The sequence below is a fragment of the Notamacropus eugenii genome, chromosome 1 (assembly GCF_028372415.1).
Source record: "Notamacropus eugenii isolate mMacEug1 chromosome 1, mMacEug1.pri_v2, whole genome shotgun sequence".
NCBI classification, from domain to species: Eukaryota; Metazoa; Chordata; class Mammalia; order Diprotodontia; family Macropodidae; genus Notamacropus; species Notamacropus eugenii.
The window spans coordinates 169,962,902-169,990,106 of NC_092872.1; the positions used below are offsets into that span (position 1 = coordinate 169,962,902).

Consider the following 27,205-nt stretch of genomic DNA (forward strand, 5'->3'; position numbering starts at 1 on the left):
ATGTCTGAGACCGGATTTGAACTCAGGTCCGTCTGACTCCAGGCCCAGCCCTATGCCTCTCCTAAATTAGAATCCAAATACAAAACTGGAATAGGAGTCAAGCTAGCATAATAAATGGAAAGAGCATAACTACATGACCTCTAAGGCTCCTTCCATCTGTAAATCTTCTGAAACTTTTCAGCTCCATCTAACAAAAGGATGAACATTTTTTATATCCCTGTCACTACCGACTTATAAGCAAAGGGTTCTCATCGTAGCTGTTCCTTTGGTCAGGTGCAAGCCAGATACATTCATGAAACAGAATTCCCTGTTGCATAGCTGCTAACTACTATTTCTCACAGCCTTTATGCTGAGAAAATACATATATTTCTAGTTATTATGGTTTAAATATCCATTAACTTGTTACTGTCTTTACCTTTTGCTTCTACTTTCTCACACATCATGTACTTCAGCATGAGATTAGCTTGTCAGCAGGTCCCAACAGGACTCTCAGCTTCAGAGAATGATAAACGTCTTGTCCTTGTAAGACAAGCTTGAAGTGCCAGTGTTCCAGCCCTTTTGCCTTCCTGGGTACTAGCTCTTCACTAACAAGTACCTTCTAGACATGGGGAATGTCTTTTATATCTTCTTTTACAGCTCAACATGCCCTGGGGCATAGCTTTTGTATCTGAGCTTTTTGTTACAGTACAAAGCAACTTACCTTGTGTTTTCACATGATTCTTGCTGATATGGGTAACTAAGATATGATCCGTGACAGCATTTCCTCTGCTTGCCACTGAGAGACTGTACCCTGGGACTTGACAGGCAGCTGCTATGCTCAAAGGGTGGGGCAAGGATGAAGACTTCATAGACCTGCCAGATTTCTGGGCTTTTCTAGGAATCTGCTCACCCTCCCCACCCCTTTCTTCATCTGCTTTTTATTTTTCTTCCAAGAGTAAAAATGATGAGGGACTCCCAGGGTCAGAGTCCTCCTTGCTTTTACTTCTTCATATTTCCTGGACTTCACTACAAGGTTTTTGTTTTTTCTTTTAAAACATTCTTTTTATTTGTACTGGACAAGAAAAATTTTAAATTAATGACTTGAACTAAAGATCCTTTTGTAGGCCTACCTGGTCTTAGGAAGTCAACTTTAATGACTACTTATTCTATTTGTTACTTATGTAAATAGATATGGATACAAATTTTAATGTATAAAACACTATTGTTCTCTGCCCTCTTCTCTTTCCACTCATTAAAATGAGATTAAGTAATTAATTTGCAGTATCTGCTAGAGAAGAAATGTCTGGTGACTTCTTAAAGAACATTTTGAGTAGGGCGATTGGGGCAGAAGAAAGATTACTTGAGATACAGAAGAAAGTGCAGAGGAGAGAGGAGAAGCAGTAGCTGTGTTGTTTACAACTGATTAATCACATGCTGTCTGCTAAAATTGTGGGAGAAATACAAAACATAAATCCCTACCTTCAAGGTCACAGAAAAGGAGATTTAAAGATAATATGAATGGAACAATTAAAAAACTACTAAACTTGTCCTAGATGAATTAAAAGGAAAGTGGATATTTTCATACCTTAGTCAGCATGTGATGTCAGTGAGAGCTAGATCATGCCATGTCCGTAACATGGAAAGAACCACAGACACGTGGGCAAAAAGTGTCAGCTCAGGGAAAAATCCGTTAGGCTAGCTGGGCCCTTTCTGCTGGGTCTGTTTGCTCCCTAATAATTAACTCATGGATTGAATACGTAAAAAACAGATGAGGAAGAGGGGGGAGAAACTATTCCAGTTTTATACAATGTCCACCTACAAAATTTCTTACATAAAAACTCCTTTAGCTATAGGATAAAACTCATGAATCCCTCCAGTACAGCTCCAGGTACCAGGACACTTTTCTATAAACCAGTCGCAAGTAGAGGATTTCCCACATTTTATTATAGTGTTGGAAGCAGGTGATGCTCACACAGGAGTAGTAGTCTTGGAATCCCTTTTAGAGTGCTGAAGAATCCACAGGACCAGTGATGGTCCACTTGCCCACCCCCCCAGGTGCCCACATTTAATTGGCCCCTGCGTCATAGCCAAAAAACTGCCTTGTGGCCCCCTCTCCTTTTTTCCAATTGCTACCTAATGGAGCTGCCTGTCCAGCCAGGCACAACTATTTCTACATTTTTGTTCCTTGTGTAGCAATAGGCACTGTGTGCATTAAGCACTATACAGGAAGTTAAGAACCAAGGGCTAAAGGGGCTCTAGGCCCCAGCCCTGGCAATGGAAATGAGCCCAAAATCTTCACTCCTCCTTGCTGGGTTTGATAAGCCCATATTCTACCGCCTTTGTAAGACAGGCAGTTGCTGCCCTTGTGACTGGTCCAGCCTCACCCTTGGCAAGCACAGAGAGGATCTCTAACACCTCACTCTCCATTAGTTTCACTGCGATTTCCTTTGAAGCCTCCACCATGTTCAGCACCACCACAGCACCACGGTGCTGCAGTTCCAGATTAGGACTCAAAAGCAATGCTTGTAGGATCTCTAGCCAATGTGTTGTCTAAGAAAAAAGAAAAAGACTTGGTCACAGGTTGGCTCTCTGAGAAAGAATGTGCCAGGTTCTTCCAATATAGAAGTGGGATCACTCAACCAGAAGTGGGTTCTCCTCATTCACACAACACAGTAGACCTATACTTATTCTGGGGATGGATGGCACAAACCTTATTCTAATTATACCCACATGACAAAGTGAACATGTAAAAGACCTGCTGCCTCACCTAACAAAGAAGGAAAGTACGGAGACAGTGAGGAGTGTTACTGACACAAAATGAGATGACACTCACCACCTGGGTGATTCGCATACAAAGTGGGGGCAGCAGTGAGGTCAGCATGGCAAGTCCACCTGATGCTGCCCGGCGTAGTAACTCATCTTCTTCTCCACTGTAAAGCACCAGTAACTTCAGTCGGTCATTACCTTCAGCCAGAAACAAATCTTGCACCTAAAATGTGAAAAGTTGGTGAAGAATAACCTATTTAGAGAATAGCCTAGTATAGTGAAAAGAACTTGCCTTCTTAAAAAATCATTGCCTTTTATAGGCATTTTACATATTTGATAGAATGGAGAGAGTACTCAAGTTGGAGTCAGAAACATTAGAGAATTCAAATCTTGCCTGACAGCTATAATCTATGATCCTAGGACAGTAATTTCACCTGTTTCGTTATCTATAAAGTAAGTATGATAACATCTGTAGTGCTTACCACAGAGGCGTGTTCTCAGCACCAGAGATAAAGTATGGAAAAAGCCTTTTGCAAATCTTAATCTCTATAAATTTCCAGCTTTTATTATGAGAATACACTTATACCCCCTCCTTTCTTCTTACCGCTCCCAAAGCATGGAATCTGTCAGTACCTTGGCCCTCCTCCCCAACTCCTTACCTCCTTGCTCATGGCCATGTTGCACATGCATTCAGTGGCTGCCCGGCGGATCATTTCATGATCCTCAAACATGTAGCCCTCAATCATTGGCACTGCCTTCTCCTTTAGGATCTTCTGCCTGTAGGAGCAGAGGCCAGCAATTTGAAGGTCCCATTATACATATCCATCTCTTGCCCTACTCAATTCAGTACTCCCAGGCCAGACACTTTCCTTAGTGGTCGTGGAAATCTCCATTTTCCAACAGAGGCTTATCATCACCCACAAAAATCCAGAAGGCAGCTGTTTAATTTCCTATAGCTCTGATTCATCAATCAAGCAGGATTTAAGTAGGCTAGAGAGTAAGATTAAGAAGCAGTAGCCACTGCTTGAAAGAGAAGGGAACTCACTTTGCTGGCTAGGAGTTCCAGGGACACAGGGACTTCACCTTACCTAAGCCTCTCACTGATCCCTGCCAGGTTGGTTAAAGCCATTAGTGCTTCAAAGTTCTGAAGCCCTGAACAGTTGAGATGCAGTAGGGAGACAAGGGGGCGGACAACCTCATAGACCTGAAACACAAACACTGGCATATTAGAGTTGTTCCTTTACTTCCCTAATTCAGAAAACATCCCTCCTGAAAAACAATGAAGCAGGGCTACACTATTAAGTGCATTACACTCATTCCAACATTGTCCCCCATGCTATTCCCTCTCTGCAGATGATCAAAGCTACCATTTTAAGAAACAGTACTAGCACAGAGAAAAGCGCTGTCTAGCTATGAAGGAGGAAGAAGTTAAATGGGACACAGAGAGAGGAAAAAACATACCCGTTCTCCAGGAAATGTCATCTCAGGGTTAGAGGTGATGGTGATCTTGGCAAGAGCTTGGGCTGCTTTAGTCTGCCCAACATCTGTGCCCTCCAGAGCGAGAGGCAGTAAAGCCTGAAAAGCAATATGCCCCCCCCCCCAAGAAAAATTTATCTTTAAATCAGAAATGGAAATGAAAAAAAAAATTAGGAAAATACCAAAGTTTTATTCTTATGTATTACCGTAAATATGCTATAAAATAACAAATAGTTTACATTCAAGTGTTTATCTCATTTGGTTTTGAAACAACACATTAAAATATCCTCCTTTTAAAATGAGAAAACTTACAGAGGGTAAGTCATTTGCCTAATGCCACACTAAGTGGCAGAGCCAGGACCTGAACCTGGTTCTGACTCCAAAACCTGCTCTTTCTTCTACAGAACACTCAATTCTATGAAATAATATATGTACCAAATGCAATAATATGCTAGAGGCCATTAACTTTCAATAAAGGGATAAACCAGAAATAGTTTTTCCAATAGTGGTGATGGGTTTGTATTAATTTGTTCACACTGTCTTTTAGTACCTCTTAACATCACTGGTAGAGATTTTTTAAAGATGCTTAAATGGGCTTAAGGGTATAATTTTTGTTCAAGAAATCTAGCAAAAATTATTAGAGATTGTATACTCTCTGGTATAACGTATATGGAAATGCTCATTTTATTTGGCGTTGACACTCAAAATAATATTAATAAGATGTATATGTATATGATCTATATATGTATACATACAAACAAATGAAAGCTCACTGTTGAATACAGATTGAAATCTATGCTCTTCAATCAAGACTTTCTTGTTTTGGACCTAAGGCCAAAGCAAAATTCCCAGAACAAGGAGTAAGTACATTGTGAGTTTCAGGGTAAGTTACATAGCTTAATATAGAACAGAGTTGAAGTAAGTTTCTGAACATCAAAAACTAACATTGCAAAATGTTGTAAGAGTCATGAGGTCTCGTGGAAAAAAAAAATAATTTGGGCCTCATTTTTCTTATTTGTAAACTAGGGATTAGACACAACTACTTCTAAGAAGATTCCTTTTCAATGCTAACCCTTTTGGCTCTGTAAGCCTTTGTCTCTTGTATACGGTGGTACGTTTATAGCTAATGATCCTAGTTTAGCAGAAGAAAGTAACTACCAATAGTAGCTTACCTTGCCCCCTCCCTGAGCAACAACACTCCCACGGTCTTCTGCTTCTTCAACCAACGCTAAGAAGACCCTGTGGGTAGAAACCTAAATTAGTCATGGTTGGAGTTTCAGGGAACAAAGTTCTTTCTTGAGCTAGGCACTTGCTCCAATGAGAGGCAAACAGCTAAATGACCAGTTTCAATAGAGTCTGCCTGAAGCAAGAGTTTCTTGTGTGAGGAAATGAAGCCCTAACAACTCTGGGCAGTTGCTAGCTAACACCTAATCATCGCTTAGCCCTGACATGCAGACACCCTCCTGGTTCCCTGCACCTGGAGAGCAGCTCTCGGCAGGGATTGGTGAGCACAGGGTTTTCATTCTTCACCATGCACGTGAGAGCTGACACCACACCAGCTGTAAGCAACTTCTTCACTCGTGATCGAATAAAGCTTGGTTTGTCCTGGGGAAAAATGACATTTCAGTATAAAACCCCAACGAACAAACGGTACATGCAGCACCCCTTCTTACTGTCAGAAGAACTAAGGACACTTAGAAAAGAATTTAGTGAGAATGAACTGTTAAACACTAAATTAATCAAATGGAGAAATCTTTCCCAGTTCATCTTAACAACAGTAAACATTCATTTGTTTGGGACAACTTAACTTCTTGAGGCCTCTATTACCTCATCTGCAGGATGATGACTTTGGACCAGATGCTATTTCAAGGTCATTTTCATCTCTAAAATTCTGTGATTTGATAATAACACTACTTAGTTAGGGGAACCATGTCCCTTCTAGCTCAATGCTCCTGTGACTTAATGGAGTGCCCATCTGTGCCTCTCACTTACCCCTGCTCACCTTTGGGTGCTGCTCAGGTACATGTTGTTTGGCGTACTTGGCCAGCTCCAGCATCTGGGGGTCAGGCTCCTCATGCTCATAGCTATTGGTACAATTCACTAATGTTGAGGCCACAGCAAAGAGGACTGACCTGTCCTCCAACTGCAAAGAACAGAAAAGGGATTCAGCTGGCCCTGCCTCCGGAGAACATCCTGAGGGCTGGACCCCACCAAGGAGATGTGTCTCAGACAGTAACATAAAAGGCACAAGAGGTCAGATATGAGCTTCTATCCTTAGAAATCTGAGTGGGTCATTTCTTCTCTACATATATTCCTTAACCCAAGATTCAATGAGGAAGAATTGGGCCACCTTCCTGGAGTGGCTCCTTTTGCCCAAATACAATATTATTATTTCCAAAGACCAAAATGGTCTCAGGTTTTATAAAGGTAAACAGTAGCTTACCATCCTCATCAATGGCAGTCCAATTTCTAAAATTTCTTGAGTTGCATACAATGGACACCAAAAATACACCTCATTCAATGGACAGGGCATAGCTATCTTAAGACTGGGGAGAATGGTTTCTATTTGCTAAGTTCCAAAAATAGCAACCAAAGCTACTGTGTTAGCCTGGCTAGAAAAGACATGACGCAATCCTTCCATTAGTTTCAGTCCTGCCAAGTGAAGGAAGGGGGGCCGGGTGAGCGTTGGGGTAATTCCAGAAAGAGAACGAGCAAGTTCTGGTATGGAAGCTCCTCAAAGTGGCCAGGCTAGAAACTCCCGGTTACCTTACTGAGCTGGAACATGGCCTTCAGAGCTGCCTCATCTGCCACAAACTCTTCTTTCACATCTGCATCGAAAGTCAAGTAGGCGAGCCCCTCCACAGCCCAGCGCCGGGTGCTTGAATCAATTCCATCATTACACAGCCACCTGGAGGGACGAGGGAGAGTGACCATCAACAAAATGCGCTGGGAAAAGACTTCGTAAGATAAATGAGGAAAACCCAAACAGATATGGTTTGTGTACACCACAGGGGGTTCACCTGGTGCAGAAGATCTAAATACATGCAATGGAAAGGTTGAATGGAAGGCTGAAAAAAGATAAGTTAAATTTTTTTTTAAAGTAGAAGACTGTCCCTTCTACACTCCTCAACAAAGAAAAATAGTTAGAAAAGGATCTCACCCTATATCCCTAGTGTTTCTTCCCACGAAATCTATTTAGCTAAGCTGGATTGGGTGGGCAACAACACTTGGATTCCATAATCATGTCAAACTTACTTTCGACACTGCTTGGCCAGTTTGAGGGTGGAACCTTCTGCAAATTGCTTCATGCTAAAATCAGTACCTCCAGCTGATCCTAGCTTACAGAGCCCCTGGAAGAAAAAGGAAAATGCAAGTTTTGATGGGCTCTGTTGAATGTAGGAAGGGATTACCTACCTTTCCCTTATTGTAATCCAACCTTATAAAACTTTTGAGGTGCTTCTTCTACCTATTACACATCCACGGAGATCAAAGAGCCCAAGGGGTTTTATAAATCCTAAGAGGTCTTTAGCTATCAGAAGAAACCATCAGAACTTTGTATCATTTATTTTGGGCATAAGTGGGTAGGATATTCATTCAGTTGTCTAAAAGACACTCTATAGTGGATGAGTAAGCTAGCATCTAGTGGAGACAATAGTCCTGCCAGGACACTGTAGGTCTCATACCCACAACCTAAATGGTACTCAGTCTTAGTTCTCAAGATGCCTACCAACTTTCCCCCCAGAAACTGCTAGCTTTTTGGTCTGAGAGACTTGTGGGGATAGAAACTCTAAGTAAGCCTTAAATAAGAAACCCCCAGGAACCAAATGCCCCACAGAAAACATGGTTACATTAGTTTTATAATACTTCTTTACAGTCATAGATAGCTTTAGTTAAAAAACACTTATGTATACATATAATCTCACTTGATCCTCACAATAACTCTGGCAGAAGCAAGACAAATTTTGCTATCTTCATTTTACAAATAAAACTGAGGCTCATTGTGAGGTGAAACAACCTGCATGAAGTCATATTAATTCCAGGAATGAGGATTTGAATTCAGACTTTGTGACTTTTTAGCCCAGAATTCTTTCCATTACACTAAGGGTTATTAACCCAAGATATATGTTCAACCCCGCCCACCGCTCCCCCCGCAAGAAAACTATGGAGAGATTTTTGGGGGCAGGTATCTTTATTTTTTATAATAGATTTCCTTTGTATTTTCTTTTATGTACTTAAAAATATTATTCTACCCAAGAAAGTTAAAAAACTCCTACTCAACACTAATGCTGCATATCTATAGTAAAAATATTCAGATACTAGTGTTGGAGAAAGTAACTTTCCTCACAAAACCTGCTCCTGGTGAAGACTTGATTATCTAAGACCCAGTTCAAGTTATCACCTCTATTATTAAACCTTCCTGGCTAATCCTAATTTACCCTGATCACCTCCCTCCTTTTTATTGCTGTAGGACTTCCTGTTCTGCCTCTGAGGCAGCATGGGGCACTAGAAAGAGGAGTCAGAAAACCTGGGTTTGAAGCCCAGCTTTGCCACATACTAATTGTGTTACCATGGGCAGGTCACTTCACCTTTCAGAGACTGTTTCCCCATGCATAAAATGAGGGGATTGGAGATGACCTTTAAAGGTCATTTGGCTTAATTTAGCACACGTTATTTTACAGTGTTATCTTTTTTATGGGTATGTCTCCCCAGCTAAATTGTCAGCCTGTTAAAGGCAAAACCCCCATCTCACCCTTCATTGCATCCCTAGTGATTGATATGTGGTTAATACATATTTAATAATGAAAGTGAAAACAGGATTTGTCAAGACTGTCCCTCCTATTCCTAGACCCAGGGTCCAGCCTCACCACTAGGGCCCGGATTCGGATGCTGTCCTTTTCACTTCGCTTGTAGAGGTCCTTAAGAAGGGAAACACCATTGGCAGTAATGAATGAAGCACGCTTGGCCTTCCCAGCTGCGTAGATCAATGCCTCCACAGCTACCAGCTGTTCTGCCTCATTTTCTGAGGCACACAGAGCAATCACACTCTCCATAACACCACTCAGTTCCAGGGCTCGGTTGCCAGCTTCACAAGGGCCCTGCAGGAGGCAGGACACTGTCTGAATAGCCCGTAGCTTCCCAGCCAGCCCTCGACCCTCGAACCAGCTCCTGGGAAAAACAGATCCGATGGTCATGCCTGCAGTAGGGTGCTCTCATATTGTTATCCCTCCCTGGTTAATCGTCCAGATTACTTCTTCATTATGAAGCTCCCCAGATAATAGGACCCATGAATAGTAAAAGAGACAATGGGAATGGGAAAGAACCACATCATTCTGGCTCTAACTGCCATGGCTTAGTCCTCTAAGAATTTAAGTCAGTAAGACTATCCATTTTAGACATAAAACTGAGGCACAAAAGATAAACAGTACTTTCTGAAGTCAGGAACTTCTCTGGCATGAAGTTATGGTGGCACAGGGAACTGAACCTGGGGTTATTTTCTAGACCTCACTATCCTTTTCCAAAGCTGCTCTACTTGCTGAAAACCCTTCCCTGATGGTTCTTGCTCTGGGGACTAGGTTTTTTGTTTTATTTTGCAAGACACTGAAAGCTGAAGTTTGTGACTGTTTTCTTACTTGATGTAACTTTCACAGAGTCGGTGGAAATTTTCCCTCTCTGCATCACACTTCAGATCATCAAAGAGCTTATTAAGGAGAACGGAGGCACTCATCCGGCTATTTTCTGTCACAGCAATATCTCCAGGAGGTTCCTGAACTGAACCTCCCACTTCCAGGATCTTTTTTAAACCTGAAAAGACACTTTTACTTAGATACAATCACTGATTGTATAAGGTCAAGAGGAACAGATTTTCATGTAGGAAGCTGGAGAGGCACAAACTTTTCAGGAAGGAATGCTGCACAGGTCTGGGGACACACAGACTGGTAGGAATTGTGGCAAAGCCAGCCATAGACAGGAAAATCAGCAATTGGATTTCCATTAATACAACTGAACATGATTATTTCAAGTTCCCCATAACCCAGCTACTTTCTACCTTCTTGGTCTTCTTCTACTTTATTTCCTTATACACACTCTATGGTCCAGAGTCCAGCAATGCTGGCCTACTCGAACACTCCATCTCTGATCTCTGGCTGTCCCCCACCTTCCTCACCTCTGCTTCTTAGTTTCCTTCAAGACTCACCCACAATTCCACTTTCTGAACAAGGCATTTTCCAGATGCCTCAGCCACTCAGAGAGAATTTTCCATTTACTTTGTACATACCTCGTGTGTGCTTAGTAATTTACATGTTGTTTCCCCCCATCTGGACTTGAGTTCCTTGGGAACTGGGACTGTTTTTTGCTTTTCTTTATATTTCTCTCCCTTAGCAAAGTGCCTGGTACATGGTAAGCTTGTAATAAATGCTTGTTGCCTGACTAAATAAAGTACAAAATATTCATAGCAGCACTTAAAATTTAACTATTATTGACGTCTTTTGTCGTCATTTCTGAAAGATTGATCCTTCCTTCTCTTCTCCTCTCCAAACTAAGCTCTTGTAACAAAGAACAAAAAAACCCAAAAAAGCAGTTCAGCAAACTAACATATCAAATGAATCTGACAGCATATGCCACACTCTACAACCACGATCGTCTCCTAATTTCTGCCAAGAAAGGAAAGAGGGACATTTCCTTTCCCTTCTCCGTAGACCAGCTGGGTTACTAAAATTACACCGTGTTAATCTTGGGGATCCTTGTTCTTTCTATTTACATTGTCATAGTCACTGCATAGTAGCACTTTTTGTGGCAGCAATGAACTAGAAACAAGCTAGATGCCCATCAACTGGCGAATGGCTAACAAACTGTGATATATGAATGGGATGGATATGACTGTGCCACAAGAAATGATGAATTGAAAAATTCAGAGAAGCATAATAAAACATTTTAACTGATATAGAGAGGAGAACCAGGAAACCAATATATATAATGTAAATGGAGAGATTTTTAAAAAAAGAAATGAAAGGTTATGTAATTTTGAGGAGCAGGTTTGGCCCTAAAGAACTTCCTTCTTTACAGAGGTGGGGGTCTATAAGTGTGGTTCACCGCACATGCTGTCAGAGTTGGAGTTGCTTACTTTTGTTGAACAGTATTATTGCCTCCATCCCTCCACCCCCTTTTAAATTCTTCATTATGAGGAATGGCATATATTCGAAAATGAAGGCAATGTAAGAACAAAATAATAATAATTTTTTCCAATAAAAACACATCATTTTATAAATTCAAGTTACTATTATTACAGGTAATAAACAGCTCCCAGTTAGACACAGATTAAGAGAGAATGTCAGCTGAGCTTACTTAACATAAGTAAAAGGACAGAGCACACACAGACTCTCCAAGAGTCTTCCCTAAATTTGAATCTCTTACCTTGGTCAATGACCCAAAGAGTAAGGCTATTGTTGGGATCTCGAAGTGACTTCCGAGGAACCACTTTAATCAGGAGTGTTAGGGCATTATCTCGACCTTGGGCAGAAACACCCACTTCAGTCAGTAACTCCAAAAGGTTACTGATCAATAACTTCAGTTCCCTAGAAGGATCTGCAAAGACAAAAATATTTCATGGCAACCTAGCAATCAATGTGAATGCCAGGCTTACCAACAACCTAGAGGAGGGGTTAAGGGGAAGAAGGCAGAGAAAAGAAACTAATAGAGTAAAATGTTTGTTGTTTAGATCTGGATAGACCTCCACATCTGATAAGGGGCTTTGTCCCTCCCAGAGCACTCTTATTCAATTCTCAAGTTCCCTTGCTGCTTAGGATGCCAAAGCAATGTGTTACAATTAGGACATAACTATAAGCATATCTGTACTATCAAGGAGATTCTTTATATGATCCATAACAATGAAGCATCATGAGAAGGAAGTCCCAATAAAAACTGGTTGACTCACCTACAATGATAGCACCTTCCTTCCCTCGGAAACCCTTCTTTACTCCTTCCTTGAGAGCATCAAACATGACCTGCAGTAGGTGGCAGGTAGCAAGGGACACTGACTGGTTCTTGACCCCAAGCATGGCTACTACTCGACGAGTGCCCAGCACACTTAGGGTTGCTACTGTCTGTGGTAGAAGAAACAAGCACTTCAACTCGGGAACCATCCTTATATATAGTCCTTACTATGAGAGGTTATCAGAGGTCAAGAAACTCTGGAAAAGATCAGGTCTAAGTGAAAAACAAAGTGGGAGAGTTGGTCTGAGTGTAATGCTACTGAAATAATGTCAAGATTATCCCGTAGTTATAGCTTCTCAAAGAAAATATTCCAGGGCAGTTCCATAAGGGTTCATTGTTACTCCACTCCACGAAGGTTTCCCTGGTTCCCAAACATTTGGTTCAGTTTATTTCTTCCCAAGAATGCTATGCAACAACCTAGCAAAAACTATTCAGATGAATGCCAGGCCAAAAAATGCCTAGTTTACTTCTTATCTCAATCGCCAAAATTCCAAAATAGCCCTGGAGATCTGGATTTAGATCAGGGAAGATCTCTCCAGTCCCAAGAGGTGTACTCTGGTGCTGGATGAGCCTACCAAAGTTGAAGTGGGGACAGGGGAAGTTCTTATAACTCGTATCTTAGAATGCATTCGAAGCTGAGATAGAGGAACAGAGTTCAAGTTTGTCCTATTGGCTTGTTCTAGGGAATACATCAACCTATCTCCCTTCTCAGTGCCATCTGAATATTCAGGAGAGCCGTTTGATGAAGTGAAGTGGCTAGCTTAGTCCTGCATAATTCAATAATCTCTCCATACTTACCCGTGACTGGTGCTCAGAGCATATTCCAACCAACGTGCGTAGAGCTGCCAACATCAAGTCTGTCTCTCCTGTGTCTAGAAGGCGTTGTAAGAGCTGGACCCCATTACTCTGGAAGATTCTCTCAGCCCCGGCATCTTCTCGTGCTAGTACCACAAGATTCTGAGAAGCCTACAGCAAAGGAAAAAGTGTTCAAAATTTAGTCAAGGGATCCAATCAGCCCATAAATAACCACAAGCCAGAAGCAGTATTGGAAGCACTAGACTAGGAGTGGGGACACCTGGGCTGTAGCCTCTATCGACATCAAACTCTACAGACCAACCAGGAGGTCATATCCTCCCTTGAACTAAGGCAAGGATATTAACAGAAAGATGCCTTCCTTGTAGCCCTCCATAGCTGAAATCTCCAGCCTTTCCAACATAGCTCTTGTTCTCTAGGTATTTTTCTCTCTACCTATATCTGACAAATACATGTTATGCCCCCTTTTACATCAGATGATTGAGGATGGAAGTTGCTGAAGAGATTAAAAAATTTTAATTTACTATTTTGGATTCTAAAAAAGAACCCATTATCTCCTTTGGGAAAGATCCAAAGGATACTCAAACCAAAGGCCCAGTAATAATCTCTGTCCTCAACCCCACTGTGACAAACCAGATCATAAAGAGACATGTAGCAGTGAACCAATTTACCTAGAATCAGACACTGGAAAGGGACAGACCCCAAGAACTAAAATCTACTTTAAAGTTCAAGCTACCAGTTATCCAAATGTCTTAAGAAGCAACATCCAGATGTGAAAAACACCCAGGGCAAACTCTAGAGTGAAAAGAGCACTGGAAGTGTTTTATTCCAATATTGACTACACTAGGTCTGTACCTTCTGTTTTTTTTCAGTGCCTTTCTCTTCTGGATCCAGTAAAATCTGGAACATCTGATCCACTTTAGCATCTGTGGAGGACATGTACCGAACCTGGGAAAAACAAAAAGGCACACAGAAAATCACTGTTTCAGAGTTCCTGGATAAAAGCAGTATTTCCCTATTTCTTCCCCCAATCCAGTATCCTTCAATCCCTGCCTTTAAGTAGCAAATACAGGTAACATATGTAAGCATCTCCAGCCCTAGGAATGGCAGTCAAGTTAAACTGGTTCTTTAGCTAAGAAAATGTTTCCCTAACAGACCATCTCAGACATTAAAGGGTCTTATTTTCCTTATAAGCCACACATCCTACTACAGTAATAGCTTCGAGTATGGATGCTGAAGTAGGGAGTTATTGACAGGAAGATTATTGTTTAGTTCTCTAGCAACCACACCCATGTGTGGCAAAGTCTAGTAGTAGTAAAATCATTACCTACAGTATATATTTATAAAGGATGCTGGAAGAAGAACTATAACCTGGACCTCTAAAAAAAGAGATGAGTATAGGTATAGATATGTCACTACAAAATACCTCCTTAACTTTGATCATTTATGTTGTCTTGTTTTTTCATTTGCATCTATGAGAGAAGCTCTAGTCCTGGGCTACTTCCCTATGATAGCCTTCCTTCTGCCATGATCTTTGCAACGGGAACGAAAGAACAAAACCAGCAACAAGGAGATAATAATCAAGATTAAGCCAGAAGACAGGAAAAGAGCACCCAGGTGTCCCTGAAGAATTCAAGTCATCTGACCTGGATGAACTACCCACTTGGGTAACGTGGGTAACTGGGATAACTAAATCATTGTCAGTAAAATTTGATAAGATCATGGAAAAGGGGAGAAATACTATAGGTCCAGAGAAGGGATGATAAAAGGTTTGGTAAACCATAGGCTAGTAAGTTCAACTTTTAATGCTGGGAAAATTTTGTAATAGATCATTAACATAAGATGACGTGAATGTCTAACCCAGGAAGCAGTGATTACAACGAGCATAGCTTCATCGAGGATAAGTCATACTAGATCACCCTTATTTCCTTTTACCAGGGTTATTAAACTGGCAGATCAAAGCAGTGCTACAGATCTAATTTATCTAGATTTTAGCAAGTATATGCTAAGTATTCCACACTGTTCTTGTGGAAAAACATGAAGAATTGTGGTTTAGATGGCAATATAATTAAATCTAGAAATACTGGAGAAGCAGTATGGCACAGTGGATAAAAAGCTGGTCTTAAAAACAGGAAGATCCAAGTTCGTTACTTACCTCTGACAAACTGGCTGTATGACCCTGGGCAAGTCACAACCACTCAGTGTTCGAGGCAACTCTCTAAGACTGTAAGTTGCAGAGAAGGTGGTGACTGGCATTAGTAGATAAGAGTTTCCTATATCAATGAAATCATGGTCCAGTCCCTATCCCTACCCTATTCAGAACACAAAAAGTCACCTTTAATGATCTGATGTCACCTTGACAGGAAGTTTCCAGTGGACAGCCCCAGAAATTATGACCCTGTTCTAGTTAATGCTTTTATCAATGTATTGGCTTAAAGGTATAGACAGCATGTTCATCAAATTTACATATGACACAAAGCTAGCTGTGATAACTAACACAATGGATAACAAATTCAGGATCCAGAGATGTAGAGCATTGGACTAAATCTAATAAGATGTAATTCAATGAAGATGAATGTACATTCTTACAATTAAGTTAAAAATCAACTTCACAAGTACAATACGGGGAGGCATGGTTAGATAGTAGTTTGTATAATAAATATAGGGGGAATCTGATATAATGAAAGCTCAAAATAAGTTAGCAGCCTCAAAACTGAATGTGAATGTGGGCAACATTAAATGAGGTATAATTTACTAGAATAAGAAGGTAAGAGTCTTTCCATACCCTGAACTCATCAAACCATAAAATGTGGAGTATTCAGTTTACGGAGGCTATAGCTTAAAATGAATATTGATAAACTATTGAGCATTTCAGTCCAGATGAGGGCAATAAGGAAGGTGAAAGACCTTCATTCTATGCTATAGAAAGGAACTAGGGATATGTAGCTTAAAGAGAAGATTGGGGGGGAGTGTACATGATAGCTGTCTTCAACTATTTGAAGGGCTATCAAGTGGAAGGATGGGATTTCTTCTGACAGTAGAATGAGGAGCAATGGATGAAAATTGCAAAAAGTGGCAAATTTATATTTGTTGGAAAAAACTTCCTAAAAATCAGACCTGTCCAAAAGTGGAATGGGCTGCCTCAGGAAGTGGTAGGAACTTTCTCCTTAAAGGTCTTCAAGCATAAGTTGAATGCCCACTTGTCAGGTATGTTATACAAGGAATTAAATGGATGCTGAGGTTCCTTCCCACTTTAAAATTCTATGATTCTGTCAGTCTAATAATCAAGAATTCACTGAAAAGTTATGGAGTATCAAATATACAGAAGACACCGCATTTGGCATTGCAAGGCCTATAGCAGACACTCTCTGCTCTCTTGCAGTTTATAGTCTATGAGAGGCTATAAGATGAGTATAGTAATAATTATGATGCAATACCTTTTCATCCTTAAAAATTCAGAACCACCTTGGTGACTCATGTTCAGTTTCTGGTTCACTCTGACCCCCAGATCCTTCATTTCCAGCCATTTTCCCATCTATATTTATTAACATACCTTCTCTTGAATGTGGCCCCCTAGATTCCGGAGGGCCTCCTGGAAGACTTTGTTCTTGGGTTCCAGGCTTACACACCTCTGCAAGTCAAGGATGGCTTGATCAAGGCGGCCCAGTTTCTCCAGTGCTTGGCTCCTTCGAAAAAGTGCTTTCACATCCCCACCGTCGGTTGCAATGGCTGAGCACAAATAGGAGTTGTGTCAGCACTCAGGAGGTCACCATCTCCAGAGTAGAGCATCAAGGAAAGATCTCAAGGGCCAGAAGTAGAAGGGGACTGATGCAGGGTGTAGCACTTCAGCATCAGAAAAGGTGAGGTAGCTGCAGAAAAGGAAATGCCCCAGGAAGTGGGGAAGAGAGAAGACAGGTGTGGCCCTAGGAGAGGAGAAAACCTTGTGACCAGTGCCTGTCCCAGCAGAAAAATGAATGTTTCCTATGAAAAATTTCACAACCTGAGAGTAAAGACCAATTTCCCCTACCTTTGGATGCATCCGCTTCAGCTGCAGAATAATCTTCCTATAGAAGAGAGAAAAATGAGATCGCTAATTTCAATTTCTTAGATGGAAAAAAAACAGGTGCTAGCTAAACTGCGGGTGCTGGAGGTGTGTTGCAAGGGACAACTTTCTGCTTTATCTTTGACTAGACAACCATGATAGTGCCGTCTACAATAGGAGCGGATTTCTGAGCCTCAGTTTTTGGATATTACAAACCGAGAATGGACTTGACTGGACCCGGAGATGGGCAGACAGGCAGACAACTGACCAGAGAGTTCTCTAGGCAGTCCCTCAAAATCTGAAGGTGAGACCCTCAAACTCGAAGCTTGGTGTACTGGATCGGCAGCCAAGGGCAGCTGAGCTCTGGTTTCAGCTCTGGGATCTTGGTCAGATTTTTCCCACTTCTCTGGGTCTTGGTTTCTTCATCTTTAGAGATGAAAGGACTGGATTTCGGGCTCTACCAGAGCCCTGCCAGCTCCAGGACTTTCCCAGCTCGATTCACAAATTCATTTTTCTGCTCGGAGACTCAGAGGTGGCAGCCCCCTCCCTAGTCCACCCAGGACCGCAGGAGGTAGAGCTGGCCGGGGCTTCCCAAGTGGTCAAGGGGCGTCTCCGGGTCTCCTTACTTGGAAGGTTATTTCCAGCTTAGCCCAGACGGAGCTTGTTGGCACTGGGCTGTTCGCACCGTGCTTCCCCCCCGCTCACCCCCCAAGCTCCGTGCCCGGCGCCCGGCGGGCCCTCGTCCCCCGGCCCCAGCCCCCGGGCCGCCCCCTGCGGCACTCAGTAGGACGTCACTCACCAGCTTGAGGTGGCAGGCGGCCCGGTTCCGATGCAGGACGGCCCGCTCCTGGGGAGTGCTTGCGAGGCCCAGGGCCTTCGTGTAGGAGGACAGGGCTCCCGAGAAGTCCCCGTCCTTGAACAGCTCATTGCCTTCCTCCCGCAGCTGCGCCGCCGGGCTCACCTGGGGAGGAAGAGGAGGCTGGGCAGCGGGGGGGGGGGGGGGGGGCGGGGAGGGGCGCGGGCCACGGGCAGGGGGCCCGGGGGGAGGGGGAGGGCTGGGCGAGCATGGTCAGGATGGCAGAGTTAGACGTGGGGAAGTGCAGCGGCACCCCAGGACCCTCCTCACTCACCTCGGGGCCTTCCATGGCCCACACAGCGTCAAGGCGTGCTCGCTCGCCCGAATCTGTCAGGAATTCTCGCCCCGCCTCTCTTCGCACGCAGGGGGCGCGCGCGCTCTCCTACGCTGTGGAGCGCGCACGTATAGCCCTCCTGGCCCCCGCCCCGCTCGGTGCACGCAGTGCGTAGGCGCCGGCCCGCGCCCGTCAGGATTCCTCGCCTCGCTCCTCCTCTCTCCGGACGCAGGGGCGCGCACGTACAGGCCGCTCGGGGCGGCTCCGCCCGGTCCACACAGCGCGCAGGCGCAGGAAGCCACGCCTGTCAGAAATCCTCACTCCGCCTCTCCCCTCCCTCACGGCCTGCCTCGGCCCCGCCCCGCTCGGCCCAGCCGGGTACGCAGCGGGAGCCGCGGAAGGCCGCGGTGGGTCTCCTCCTTCGCCTCCTTCCTCCCGGGTCCTCTAGGCCGTCTCTGACGGGTGGCGCGGCCCCGGCCCCAGCAGAAGTGCAGGAGGTCCGTGGTCATGAGCGCCACGAGCAGCAGGCTGTAGAGGCCCAGCGCCACGAGCGGGCCGGAGCCCCTGCGGGAAGCGGGGACAGTGGAGAAGGGGAGTGGCGAGCGCGCCGGCTTCTAGGCCGGCCTCGGCCCTCCCCGCGCTGGGCCTCGGACCCTACGGGCAGCCGTAGCCGCCGCGTGACGCAGCTTCCCGAGGGCCTCAGGGCCGGCGTTATCCCCGTGGAGCTGATGAGGGGCCGGCCTCCGGCCTTACCCCTGATAAGTGGCAGAAGCGGGCCTCCAGCCCGGCCCTTTGAAGGCCTGACAACTCGGACTCCTCGTCTTTACAGGAGGGCGTTAGGACCCAGTGACCCAAGATGCCCGCACCCTGCGGGCTTCCGAGGGGGGCGGGGCGGAGTGTTTTCTCCAAAGCCTTCCTCTTACTCACGTGACTGGCCAGGTTTTCCTTTCCATATTAGGTTAGGCTTTTCTCTGACGAAGCCCAGACTTGCCCAAGCACCCCGGGCTCTTAGACCTCTGACTGATAGTGATGAAAACTGCGCCCCGAAATGGGAATGCCACTCCAGGGCTCCTGGGAATACCTCTTCCTCGGTCCCCAAAATAGGAGTTGGTGGCTAAGACTTGACCCAAATAAATTTCATTCCAAGGGAAACGTGACCGTGGGATTTGGCACAAAAGGTGAGAACTGCTCTTAGGTGCAAAGGTTCTCGAATTCGAAATGGAGCCCTGGGACAGTAGGCTGGAAGTCAGGAGATACGGGTGTTGGACCTAGCAACGTCGCTGCCTTTGTGACCTTTGGGGAGTAAAGAAGAGGTTTCCCACCCCCTTTCCGTGCAGCTTGACTCCTTACTAAGTGTAACTGGGATGGGAGTTAACTGTCTCTTCCAGTGAAATGGAGGGCCACTCTGAGCATCCTAATGTCCCTATCCCTCTGTGGCCCCAGACACTCATCTGACCCGATTTTCCCATCTACACTGCGGATGAATCTTTATGACTTCCAGGCTTTTCGATTGAAAAGATTGTGCTGCTGGTCAGCCGTGGTTTTGTGTTGCCTCCCACAATTAAGATATGAGTTTAAGAGCAAGGATTCCCTTTTTCTTCTTGTTATATCCCTAGCATTTGGTAAGATGATTGGCAGATAGCAAGCACTTAATAGATGATTTTTCATTCATTCTTCTGCCCCTCCTCCGCCCCCCAAAAAAGGGCAGAAACTAAGAACAATACATAAAGCTGCTTAGAGACATTTAAGTTTTATGTAAGGAGAAACTTAACAATTAGTTATCCAGGGGCAGCTAGATGGTACAGTAGATAGAACACTGTCCATTGGAATCAGGAGGATTTGAATTCAAATTCTGCCTTAGATACTTAACACTCAGAAGCTATGTGACCCGAGGCAAGTCACTTAACCCCAATTGCCTCGAGAAAAAAAACCCAAAAAACAATTATCCAAAAGTGAAATGGACAGTCCTAGAAGCTTGTGGGCCTACCGCACTATAAGTTTTCAGAGGGTAGATCATAACTTGTGGGTAATGTTGCAGAGAAGTCCTTGCTCAGGTATAGGTTGAACTATGTGGCCTTTAAGGTCCCTTCCAACTAATGTGGAAGATGGGCCCTTAACTTAGGAAGAGGGTCCCTAAGAAGCTGACTCAGTGCTAGAGCTGTATGACTGGATAATACCATAGCAAGCTGGATCCCTAGGCTGACTGTGGATGGCTTACCTTAAGAGGGGTGGAGGTGGCAATGCTGATAAGTTGACCTGGTTCAGTGCCTCAAACTCTGCTTGGGTACAACAGGAACCCTGAGAAGCTTGGAGGTGACAGCAGTAGCCTTCCAGTGGGTGATCAGAGAGCCGAGGACAGAAGAAACCTGGATGATAATGCCCAGTCTGGTCCCGGGAAGTCTGGCACAGGTGTGGGTAATGGATCAGAGCTGTTGGGAATGAGAGAAGTATTGAATAGTTTCAGGGTCTCTGTTCAAGGAAGTGGGAAGTGTTGGTGTCACCCTCCCCAGTAAGTAACCATGTGTAACATTCTCAGAAGGGAAGGAAAGGGTGCCTTATTTCCCTTTAACACTTTATGACAGCGCTGTTTAATAAGGGTGGCAGATGCCAAGAAGAAAATTGTACCTGAGGAAGAGGTCCAGTAGGCCAGGCCCACCTGGGAGTTGTGCAGTAGCAGCCCAATGGACAAAAGGAAAGAAGTCAGCCTCATGGTTTCAGAGCTCCTAATCATGCAGTTTTAGGTTAACTCAAGTTATACATGCCATTGTTCTTTGTTGATCCTTTTGCCAGGTCCACAGGCAGAAAGTCTAAAAACAAAAAAAGACCTAAAGCATTATGGATCCTTAGGTCTCACCTAAGTAATGTGATGATAGAAGACTTCACATTTGCTGCTTAATAACACTGGTGTTGGAAGATTTTGTGGCAGTGGTTCAAACTGCCCAGAGTTATCTAGGCTAAAAGGAATAATACTTGGGAAAGAGAAGCTGGAATAAAATGGAAGTAGAGAGATCAGCTGGTAGCAGGCTGACATTTAAAATAGACCATCATCCTATTCAGTCCTTCTCCAGTGCTTCATTTTGCCATTTGAGGTGACCCTGGGTTTTTGGAAGGCTATCCCAATGGACTACAAATTCTGGCAGATTCCACCATACTGGAAAGATTAAATAGGGAAGGGATCAGCAACATATTTATTGGAGAAAGAGAGTAGCTAAATTCAAAGAGTCTCATTACCAAAGACTTGGCTATCGGATACTGAATTTTCGTAGGAGCTCCTAAAAATCTTTTTAAGTGGAGAAAGGTTTTAATCTGCTTTGGTGGATAGAATATCTCCCCAGATGCTAGAAATACATTCCCTCAGAATTTATTTTGTTTGACATGCATATTTGTTGCAAGAAGTTGTTTTTTTTTTTAATATTGGGAGTAGGAAAAGGTGGGAGAGCTAAAAAAAAGTATATAAATTTAAAAATAGAAGTTTAAAAATTATATATGTGTATACACATCATATGAATGTGTATTCCCTCACCATACTTCCGTAGCATCAAGTTGGCCCTTGACTGAAGGGAAAATCCCAGGGAGCTCTGACCATTACACTAAAAATCCCAGGGATCTCAACAGCATATTTAGTAGGCTCAGAGGAACACTGCTTTGCAGTCCTTTAAATATATTTCCTCAGATGCAGGAATGGGCTTTAGGATTGTTGGTTTCCTAGACTTCAGCACTGAAACATTGCAAGTTAAACATTCTTTCATTATCCTGTGAAACCATAAAAGGCTTACTTTCTAAACCCCAGAAGTAGAGCTCATACTTCAGAAACTGCTGGACTATGTAGTTTGTCATACATTCTAACCTAAGATCTAAGCACAAGTTGATTGGTGCTCTCTAAATTTCTCTTACCTCTGAGTCACAGGTTGGAGGTCCAGATTGAAAGCTGATGTGTTTTTAAGACGTGGCTAGCCACCAGTTTCTGAGGTCTTATTCCGATGCTATAGCTTGACAACACCATCCTCTCAGTGTAGCAGCAGATGCTCTGATTAGCCCCAGGGGCATAGGACAGGTATGCAAGGTTTGGGGCAATAGCCCATGTGACGGAAGAAAGCTGTAGGAGTTTAAACCAGTATCCCTAAAGTCTAATCCAAGCATTAGATAAGAGAGGAAAGAGAAGATTCTACAGAAATATCCCCTTCAACCCCAAACCAAACCAAAGATAATTATTAGGGTTCCTTGTAGTAGTCCTAATTTAAAAACAGCCTTAATTGTTCGTTAGACCCTCAGCAACTTTCTTATTAATGAGTTCTTTTGGGTCCAAGGGTGAGGATTTGGTTCCCATAGTAACCAGGCCTAAACCTGTTGGGAGAAGTGTTTAAAAGCACCTCAGGGATTTTCTGGAACTTGGTAGATTGAGAGTCTCTTTCCTAGGGGAAAGGAAGTACCCGTAGTAAAATCCTCATGAGATAAAAAGAAGGCTATGTATGACCAAGTACAATATTTGGTACCCCTGGGGCTTAGAAAACACCCACCCAGCTGAGTCTCCTTCCTCAGAGAGGAATAATTGCTTTCCATTGGCCCTATCCCACTTTGCTTCTAAGGTAAATTAGAAATTTTTAATTTCAGTCTTCTGCCCACCTTCTTAGACCTGTCCTGAGTCTGATAATAACATCAAAGTTAAATGTTTATTCTGCAAACAATACCTGTAAATAATTAAGGACTATAGTAATAATTGTTACTGTTCAGTAGTTACATAAAAATACTAAAAAGGTTATTTGTTTTTTCTTGTCACAAATGTGCATTTAGAGATTGGCAAAGCAAATTTTGATTTATATTTGACTCTTTGCCTGTAGTATAAGAAAGTAATCCATTTTATAGTAGCGTGTTCATCCTTCATTGCCAAAGAAGACCATGCCATCAGAGAAATGATGACATGACTTGCACTTGACTTTGTTTTGAGTGAGGGAGGGCTGTGCAGGTCACCAGCCTCACTTCTCCTCCAGAGCCATCTGAATCCAGTGACCAGATATTCATCAGGATGACTGGAGATGACCCAGGATGAGGCAGTTGGGGTTAAGTGACTTGCCCAAGGTCACACAGGTAGTGAGTGTAAAATGTCTGTGGTGAGATTTGAACTCAAGTCCTCCTGACTCCTGCACCGGTGCTCTATCCACTACACCACCTAGCTGCCCTAATAGTAATACCAGAATGGAAACATATGATTTTATTTTTTCTTGTTATTTTTTATTTCTAAGCTTAATGCAATAGCACTTAAAATGAGCACTTTTGTACAGTTGTGTGTCCTTCCTTCCAGAAGAGGACTATAACATCAGGAAGGTGATATCATGATCTGCAAGTGAATTGGATTTAATGAAGTAGGGCAGTTCAAAATCACAAGCCTCACTCTCTCCTCTATAGACTGTAGAACTGAGGACTGTACATGAAACTGCAAATATTGTGTATAGCTTGCTTTTCTTTTTAAGTATATAATAAATTCGACTTGTTTCTTTCAAAGATGTCCTGTTTGTTGGATTTGTGTCTGGTCTTCTTTATGTACTTTTTGAAAATGTGATTCAGTGACTCCTTCCTTCCCTCCTTCTTTTCCTCTTAACCTCCTTCCTTCCTTCCTCCCTCCTTCCCTTCTTTCTTCCCTCCTTCCCTCCTTCCCTTGTTCATTTTTTTTCTTCCTCCCTAACTACTCTAGCTCTCTTCTCACTTCCCCCTCTTCTTCCAAATTGAGAAAAACAATAAAATATTTGTAATAAATATAATAGAAACAAATATTTTTTTCTGAAAATATCTCTTCTTCCAAATTGAGAAAAACAATAAAATATTTGTAATAAATATAATAGAAACAAATATTTTTTACTGAAAATATCTCATTCTACAATCTAACTCCACCTCATTTATCAGGAAATAGCATGTTTAATCATTGGTCCTCTAGAATTATGTTTGGTCTTTGCAACCATTAGTTGATAAGTCTTTCAAAGTTGTTTGTATTTACCACGTTATTGTGTATGTAACCCAGACAAAGCTGGGGCATTTTGCATGAAATTGGCCTAATTGAGAGAAAGTGCTAATGCTAGGCAGGAGACCTGTATGAGGGTGACAAGGTAGAGTTGGTATTGGAGCTTTTGGAGAGGAGAGTCATTTTTAAAGAGAATGAACATATTGGCAGACATTTTTTGGGACTGATGAAAGAGGAAGAGAAATGGGGGTAGGGAGAAGAGGAGGGAGGAGAAAGAGAGAGGAGGAACTTTGGAAGTTGTAGATTGGAGGAATATGGCTTTTCAACAAATGTCCCTGATTTTCAGCCTTTTCCTTTCTCCTGGAGAATTTTCCTTTGGATGAGATCTAACCTTTTTCTTGGTTTGAGGTAAGATATTTCATTCCCAGCAAGAGAGCTCACTTACTCTTTTGTATTTTCTGATATATTCTAATTTGTATAACATCTCCAATTTCTGTTTGATTTGATAGTTTTACTTGATATTTGCTATTTATGATGGTCTTTTGTGCAGCCAGCATTTTGTGGGAAAGAGCCAAGGCAGCAGGTAAAAAGTTTGGAATAGTCCTTCCCCTTTAAACTAAGACATAGCAACTAGGAAAGTGGCTTTATGTTTTGAACTTAAAAATCTTGTCCCTAGACCAGCAATATTTAGGTGGACAGATACAAATCTACTCTGGTACTCATCTCAGAGACTGGAGAGAACCCAGTTTCATCATTCTTCTACCACCTTCAATGAAAGAATTGCAGTCCTCCTTGGAGAGGACCCATGATAAAGCATGTTACCTACCTCCTGATACTGGGATAACAAACTCAAAGTGTATAAAGAGATAGACACTTTTTTGGACATTTTCACTGTGGAGTCCTTTTGTCTGCTCATACTTGTTTCTTATGAGTGTTCCTTTTTCTTTAAATTTTCAATTGAGATAGGAGATTGGGGAGGGAAAGTAGGGTTTAGTTGTAGTAATGCTCCTCCCCCCCCAAAAAAGAGCAATTGAAACAGATGTGCAGGGCAGTTTTGAAAGGAATGTGTGTAATTATATACTTTAAAAAAACCCAAGTGGTATGCAATGAAGATTCATTCAAGTTTTATGTACAATCCCCATTTTGTCTACTGCTGTGTATTGGCAACTGCTCCTTTTTTGATGTTTAAGTTCAGAATAAAAGATAAGAAAAAACAACTGTTGGTTGATATATTTAAATGAAGTTAGAATATAATGGTAAAATTCCATTTGGAGCAAAAAAAAAAAGGAATGGGGAAAAATTAAAAAAAAAAAAGGGTGGGAAGTCATTACTATCCAGCTGCCTATAGAGAAGATTTTAATGGGTTAATATTTCCTCCTTGTTTTTCATGGTATTATGTTTCATAAATAACACACAGTAGGCACTGGACTTTTTGGACTTCAGCCTCTAATAGTTCACTCTTGATCTGGTCAGACAGGAACAACAGGAAGACAGCTTCCGAGGGGTTGATAATCTCACTTTATTCTGGTTTAGTCTTCATAAAAAGCTTGCTGAGAATGGGAGCACCATCTTACAGCATTCTCTGACCACCCTTCTTGAAGGGCCAGTGAGAATAGAGTAGGGGCTACAACTCCTACGGAATCCCTTAAGCCTTATTGGGAGCTGGTGGAGACAAAGACAGATTCTCCCCATGCTTTGATGGAGGCCAATCAAGGCAGGTAGATGCATTCCTCTGCCCAAATTCTGGGCAACTAGGTGGTGCAGTGGATAGAGCACCAGTGCAGGAGTCAGGAGGACTTGAGTTCAAATCTCACCTCAGACACTTGACACTCACTACCTGTGTGACCTTGGGCAAGTCACTTAACCCCAATTGCCTCATCTTGTTTCTCCAGTCATCCTGATGAATATGGTCACTGGATTCAGATGGCTTTGGAGGAGAAGTGAGACTGGTGATCTGCACAGCCCTCCCTCACTCAAAGCAAAGCAAAGTCAAGTACACGTCATGTCATCATTTCTCTGATGGCATGGTCTTCTTTGGCAATGAAGGACGAACACACACACACCCAAATCCCAAATGGGTTACCCACTCACTGACTAGTGCCCACTTGCTTCATAGGGCAACAGACAAAGAAGTCATCTCGCCAGCATTAAGCTCACAGGTTAACTTTAACAATATTGTCATTTAGTGCAAGTGTAGTATCATATTATGTCATCCTGGTGGTGTGTTTGGGTGCATGTGCTTGGATCCCAATTCTAAAATCACATTTGTGTTTAAAAATCACATTTCTCCCTAGCCTCAGAACACTATCCCAGGCAGTTTCTCCCCAGCTCAAGGAAAGCCTGCCCTAGCAACAACTGTTATCTCCCTTCCTGCTACAGTAACCAGCTGCACCTCCAGAATTTATTAGTTTGAACCAGTTGTGTACTGGCTGAACTGGCTGTGTACTGGATCATAACATTTACTACTCACTGACCAATCATATGTATCCTAGACTTATACATATACCCCCCTACATTTATCTTGTCTAACACGACGTTGATGAGAGCAGCCCAGTATTCCTTAGTCAGTCCTGACCGCTAGTTGACTTCTTGCTGTTTCAGGCCTAAAACCACACCTCTATGTAGCACCCCTTTGGGCTATTTCCTGGATGAACTCTGGGTAAAATACCTGTACCTTAGAAGGAGATACTAAAAGTGCATGTTCCTTTAAGAACTAACCACTCCCTAACCATTCCCTAATCCCACCCTGAATCACCTAGTTAACATATTTGGCACAAGTTTTACTATAGAATATCCTGTATAAATTTTACTTGTACCCCTCTGAGGCTGCAGGTTCCCTAACAACTCTTGCCCACTGAGAAGCATAATAAATCTTTACCTTGGCCTCAAGAATGCTTGAGTCCTAGAATTCATTCCAGGTGACCTGCCCCTGTACTTCTGTCCTTGGGGGTGAGGGATGGGGAAGTGTGATTCCTCACTGTCCCCCATTTCCAGTCCTTATCAGCCGCATATCTCACTTCAAAGTCTCAGTAGGACTGTCTATCACTATGATAACAG

At 43.0% G+C, this 27,205-nt stretch overlaps 1 protein-coding gene across 2 annotated transcripts; it reads right to left on the reverse strand.

Annotated features, from left to right (window-relative positions):
• Nucleotides 1–1,901: 1,901 nt before the first annotated feature.
• On the reverse strand, nt 1,902–18,474 carry UNC45A (unc-45 myosin chaperone A). Of its 2 annotated transcripts, XM_072618695.1 has the most exons (20): nt 18,196–18,474; nt 17,865–18,026; nt 17,051–17,087; nt 16,577–16,752; nt 13,879–13,971; nt 13,009–13,176; nt 12,152–12,320; nt 11,632–11,802; nt 9,852–10,023; nt 9,087–9,387; nt 7,477–7,571; nt 6,988–7,129; nt 6,224–6,364; nt 5,699–5,826; nt 5,394–5,460; nt 4,207–4,320; nt 3,834–3,949; nt 3,405–3,522; nt 2,813–2,968; nt 1,902–2,529 (listed from the first exon to the last, which is right to left on the reverse strand). In XM_072618695.1, the coding sequence occupies exons 1-20, from the start codon at nt 18,208–18,210 to the stop codon at nt 2,275–2,277; spliced, it is 2,796 nt and encodes a 931-aa protein (XP_072474796.1). In that variant the 5' UTR covers nt 18,211–18,474; the 3' UTR covers nt 1,902–2,274. The 2 variants fall into 2 exon arrangements, with proteins under 2 accessions (XP_072474796.1, XP_072474803.1); XM_072618702.1 differs by lacking the exons at nt 16,577–16,752; nt 17,051–17,087; nt 17,865–18,026; nt 18,196–18,474 and adding an exon at nt 15,179–15,253.
• Between the last annotated feature and the right edge of the window lie 8,731 nt (nt 18,475–27,205).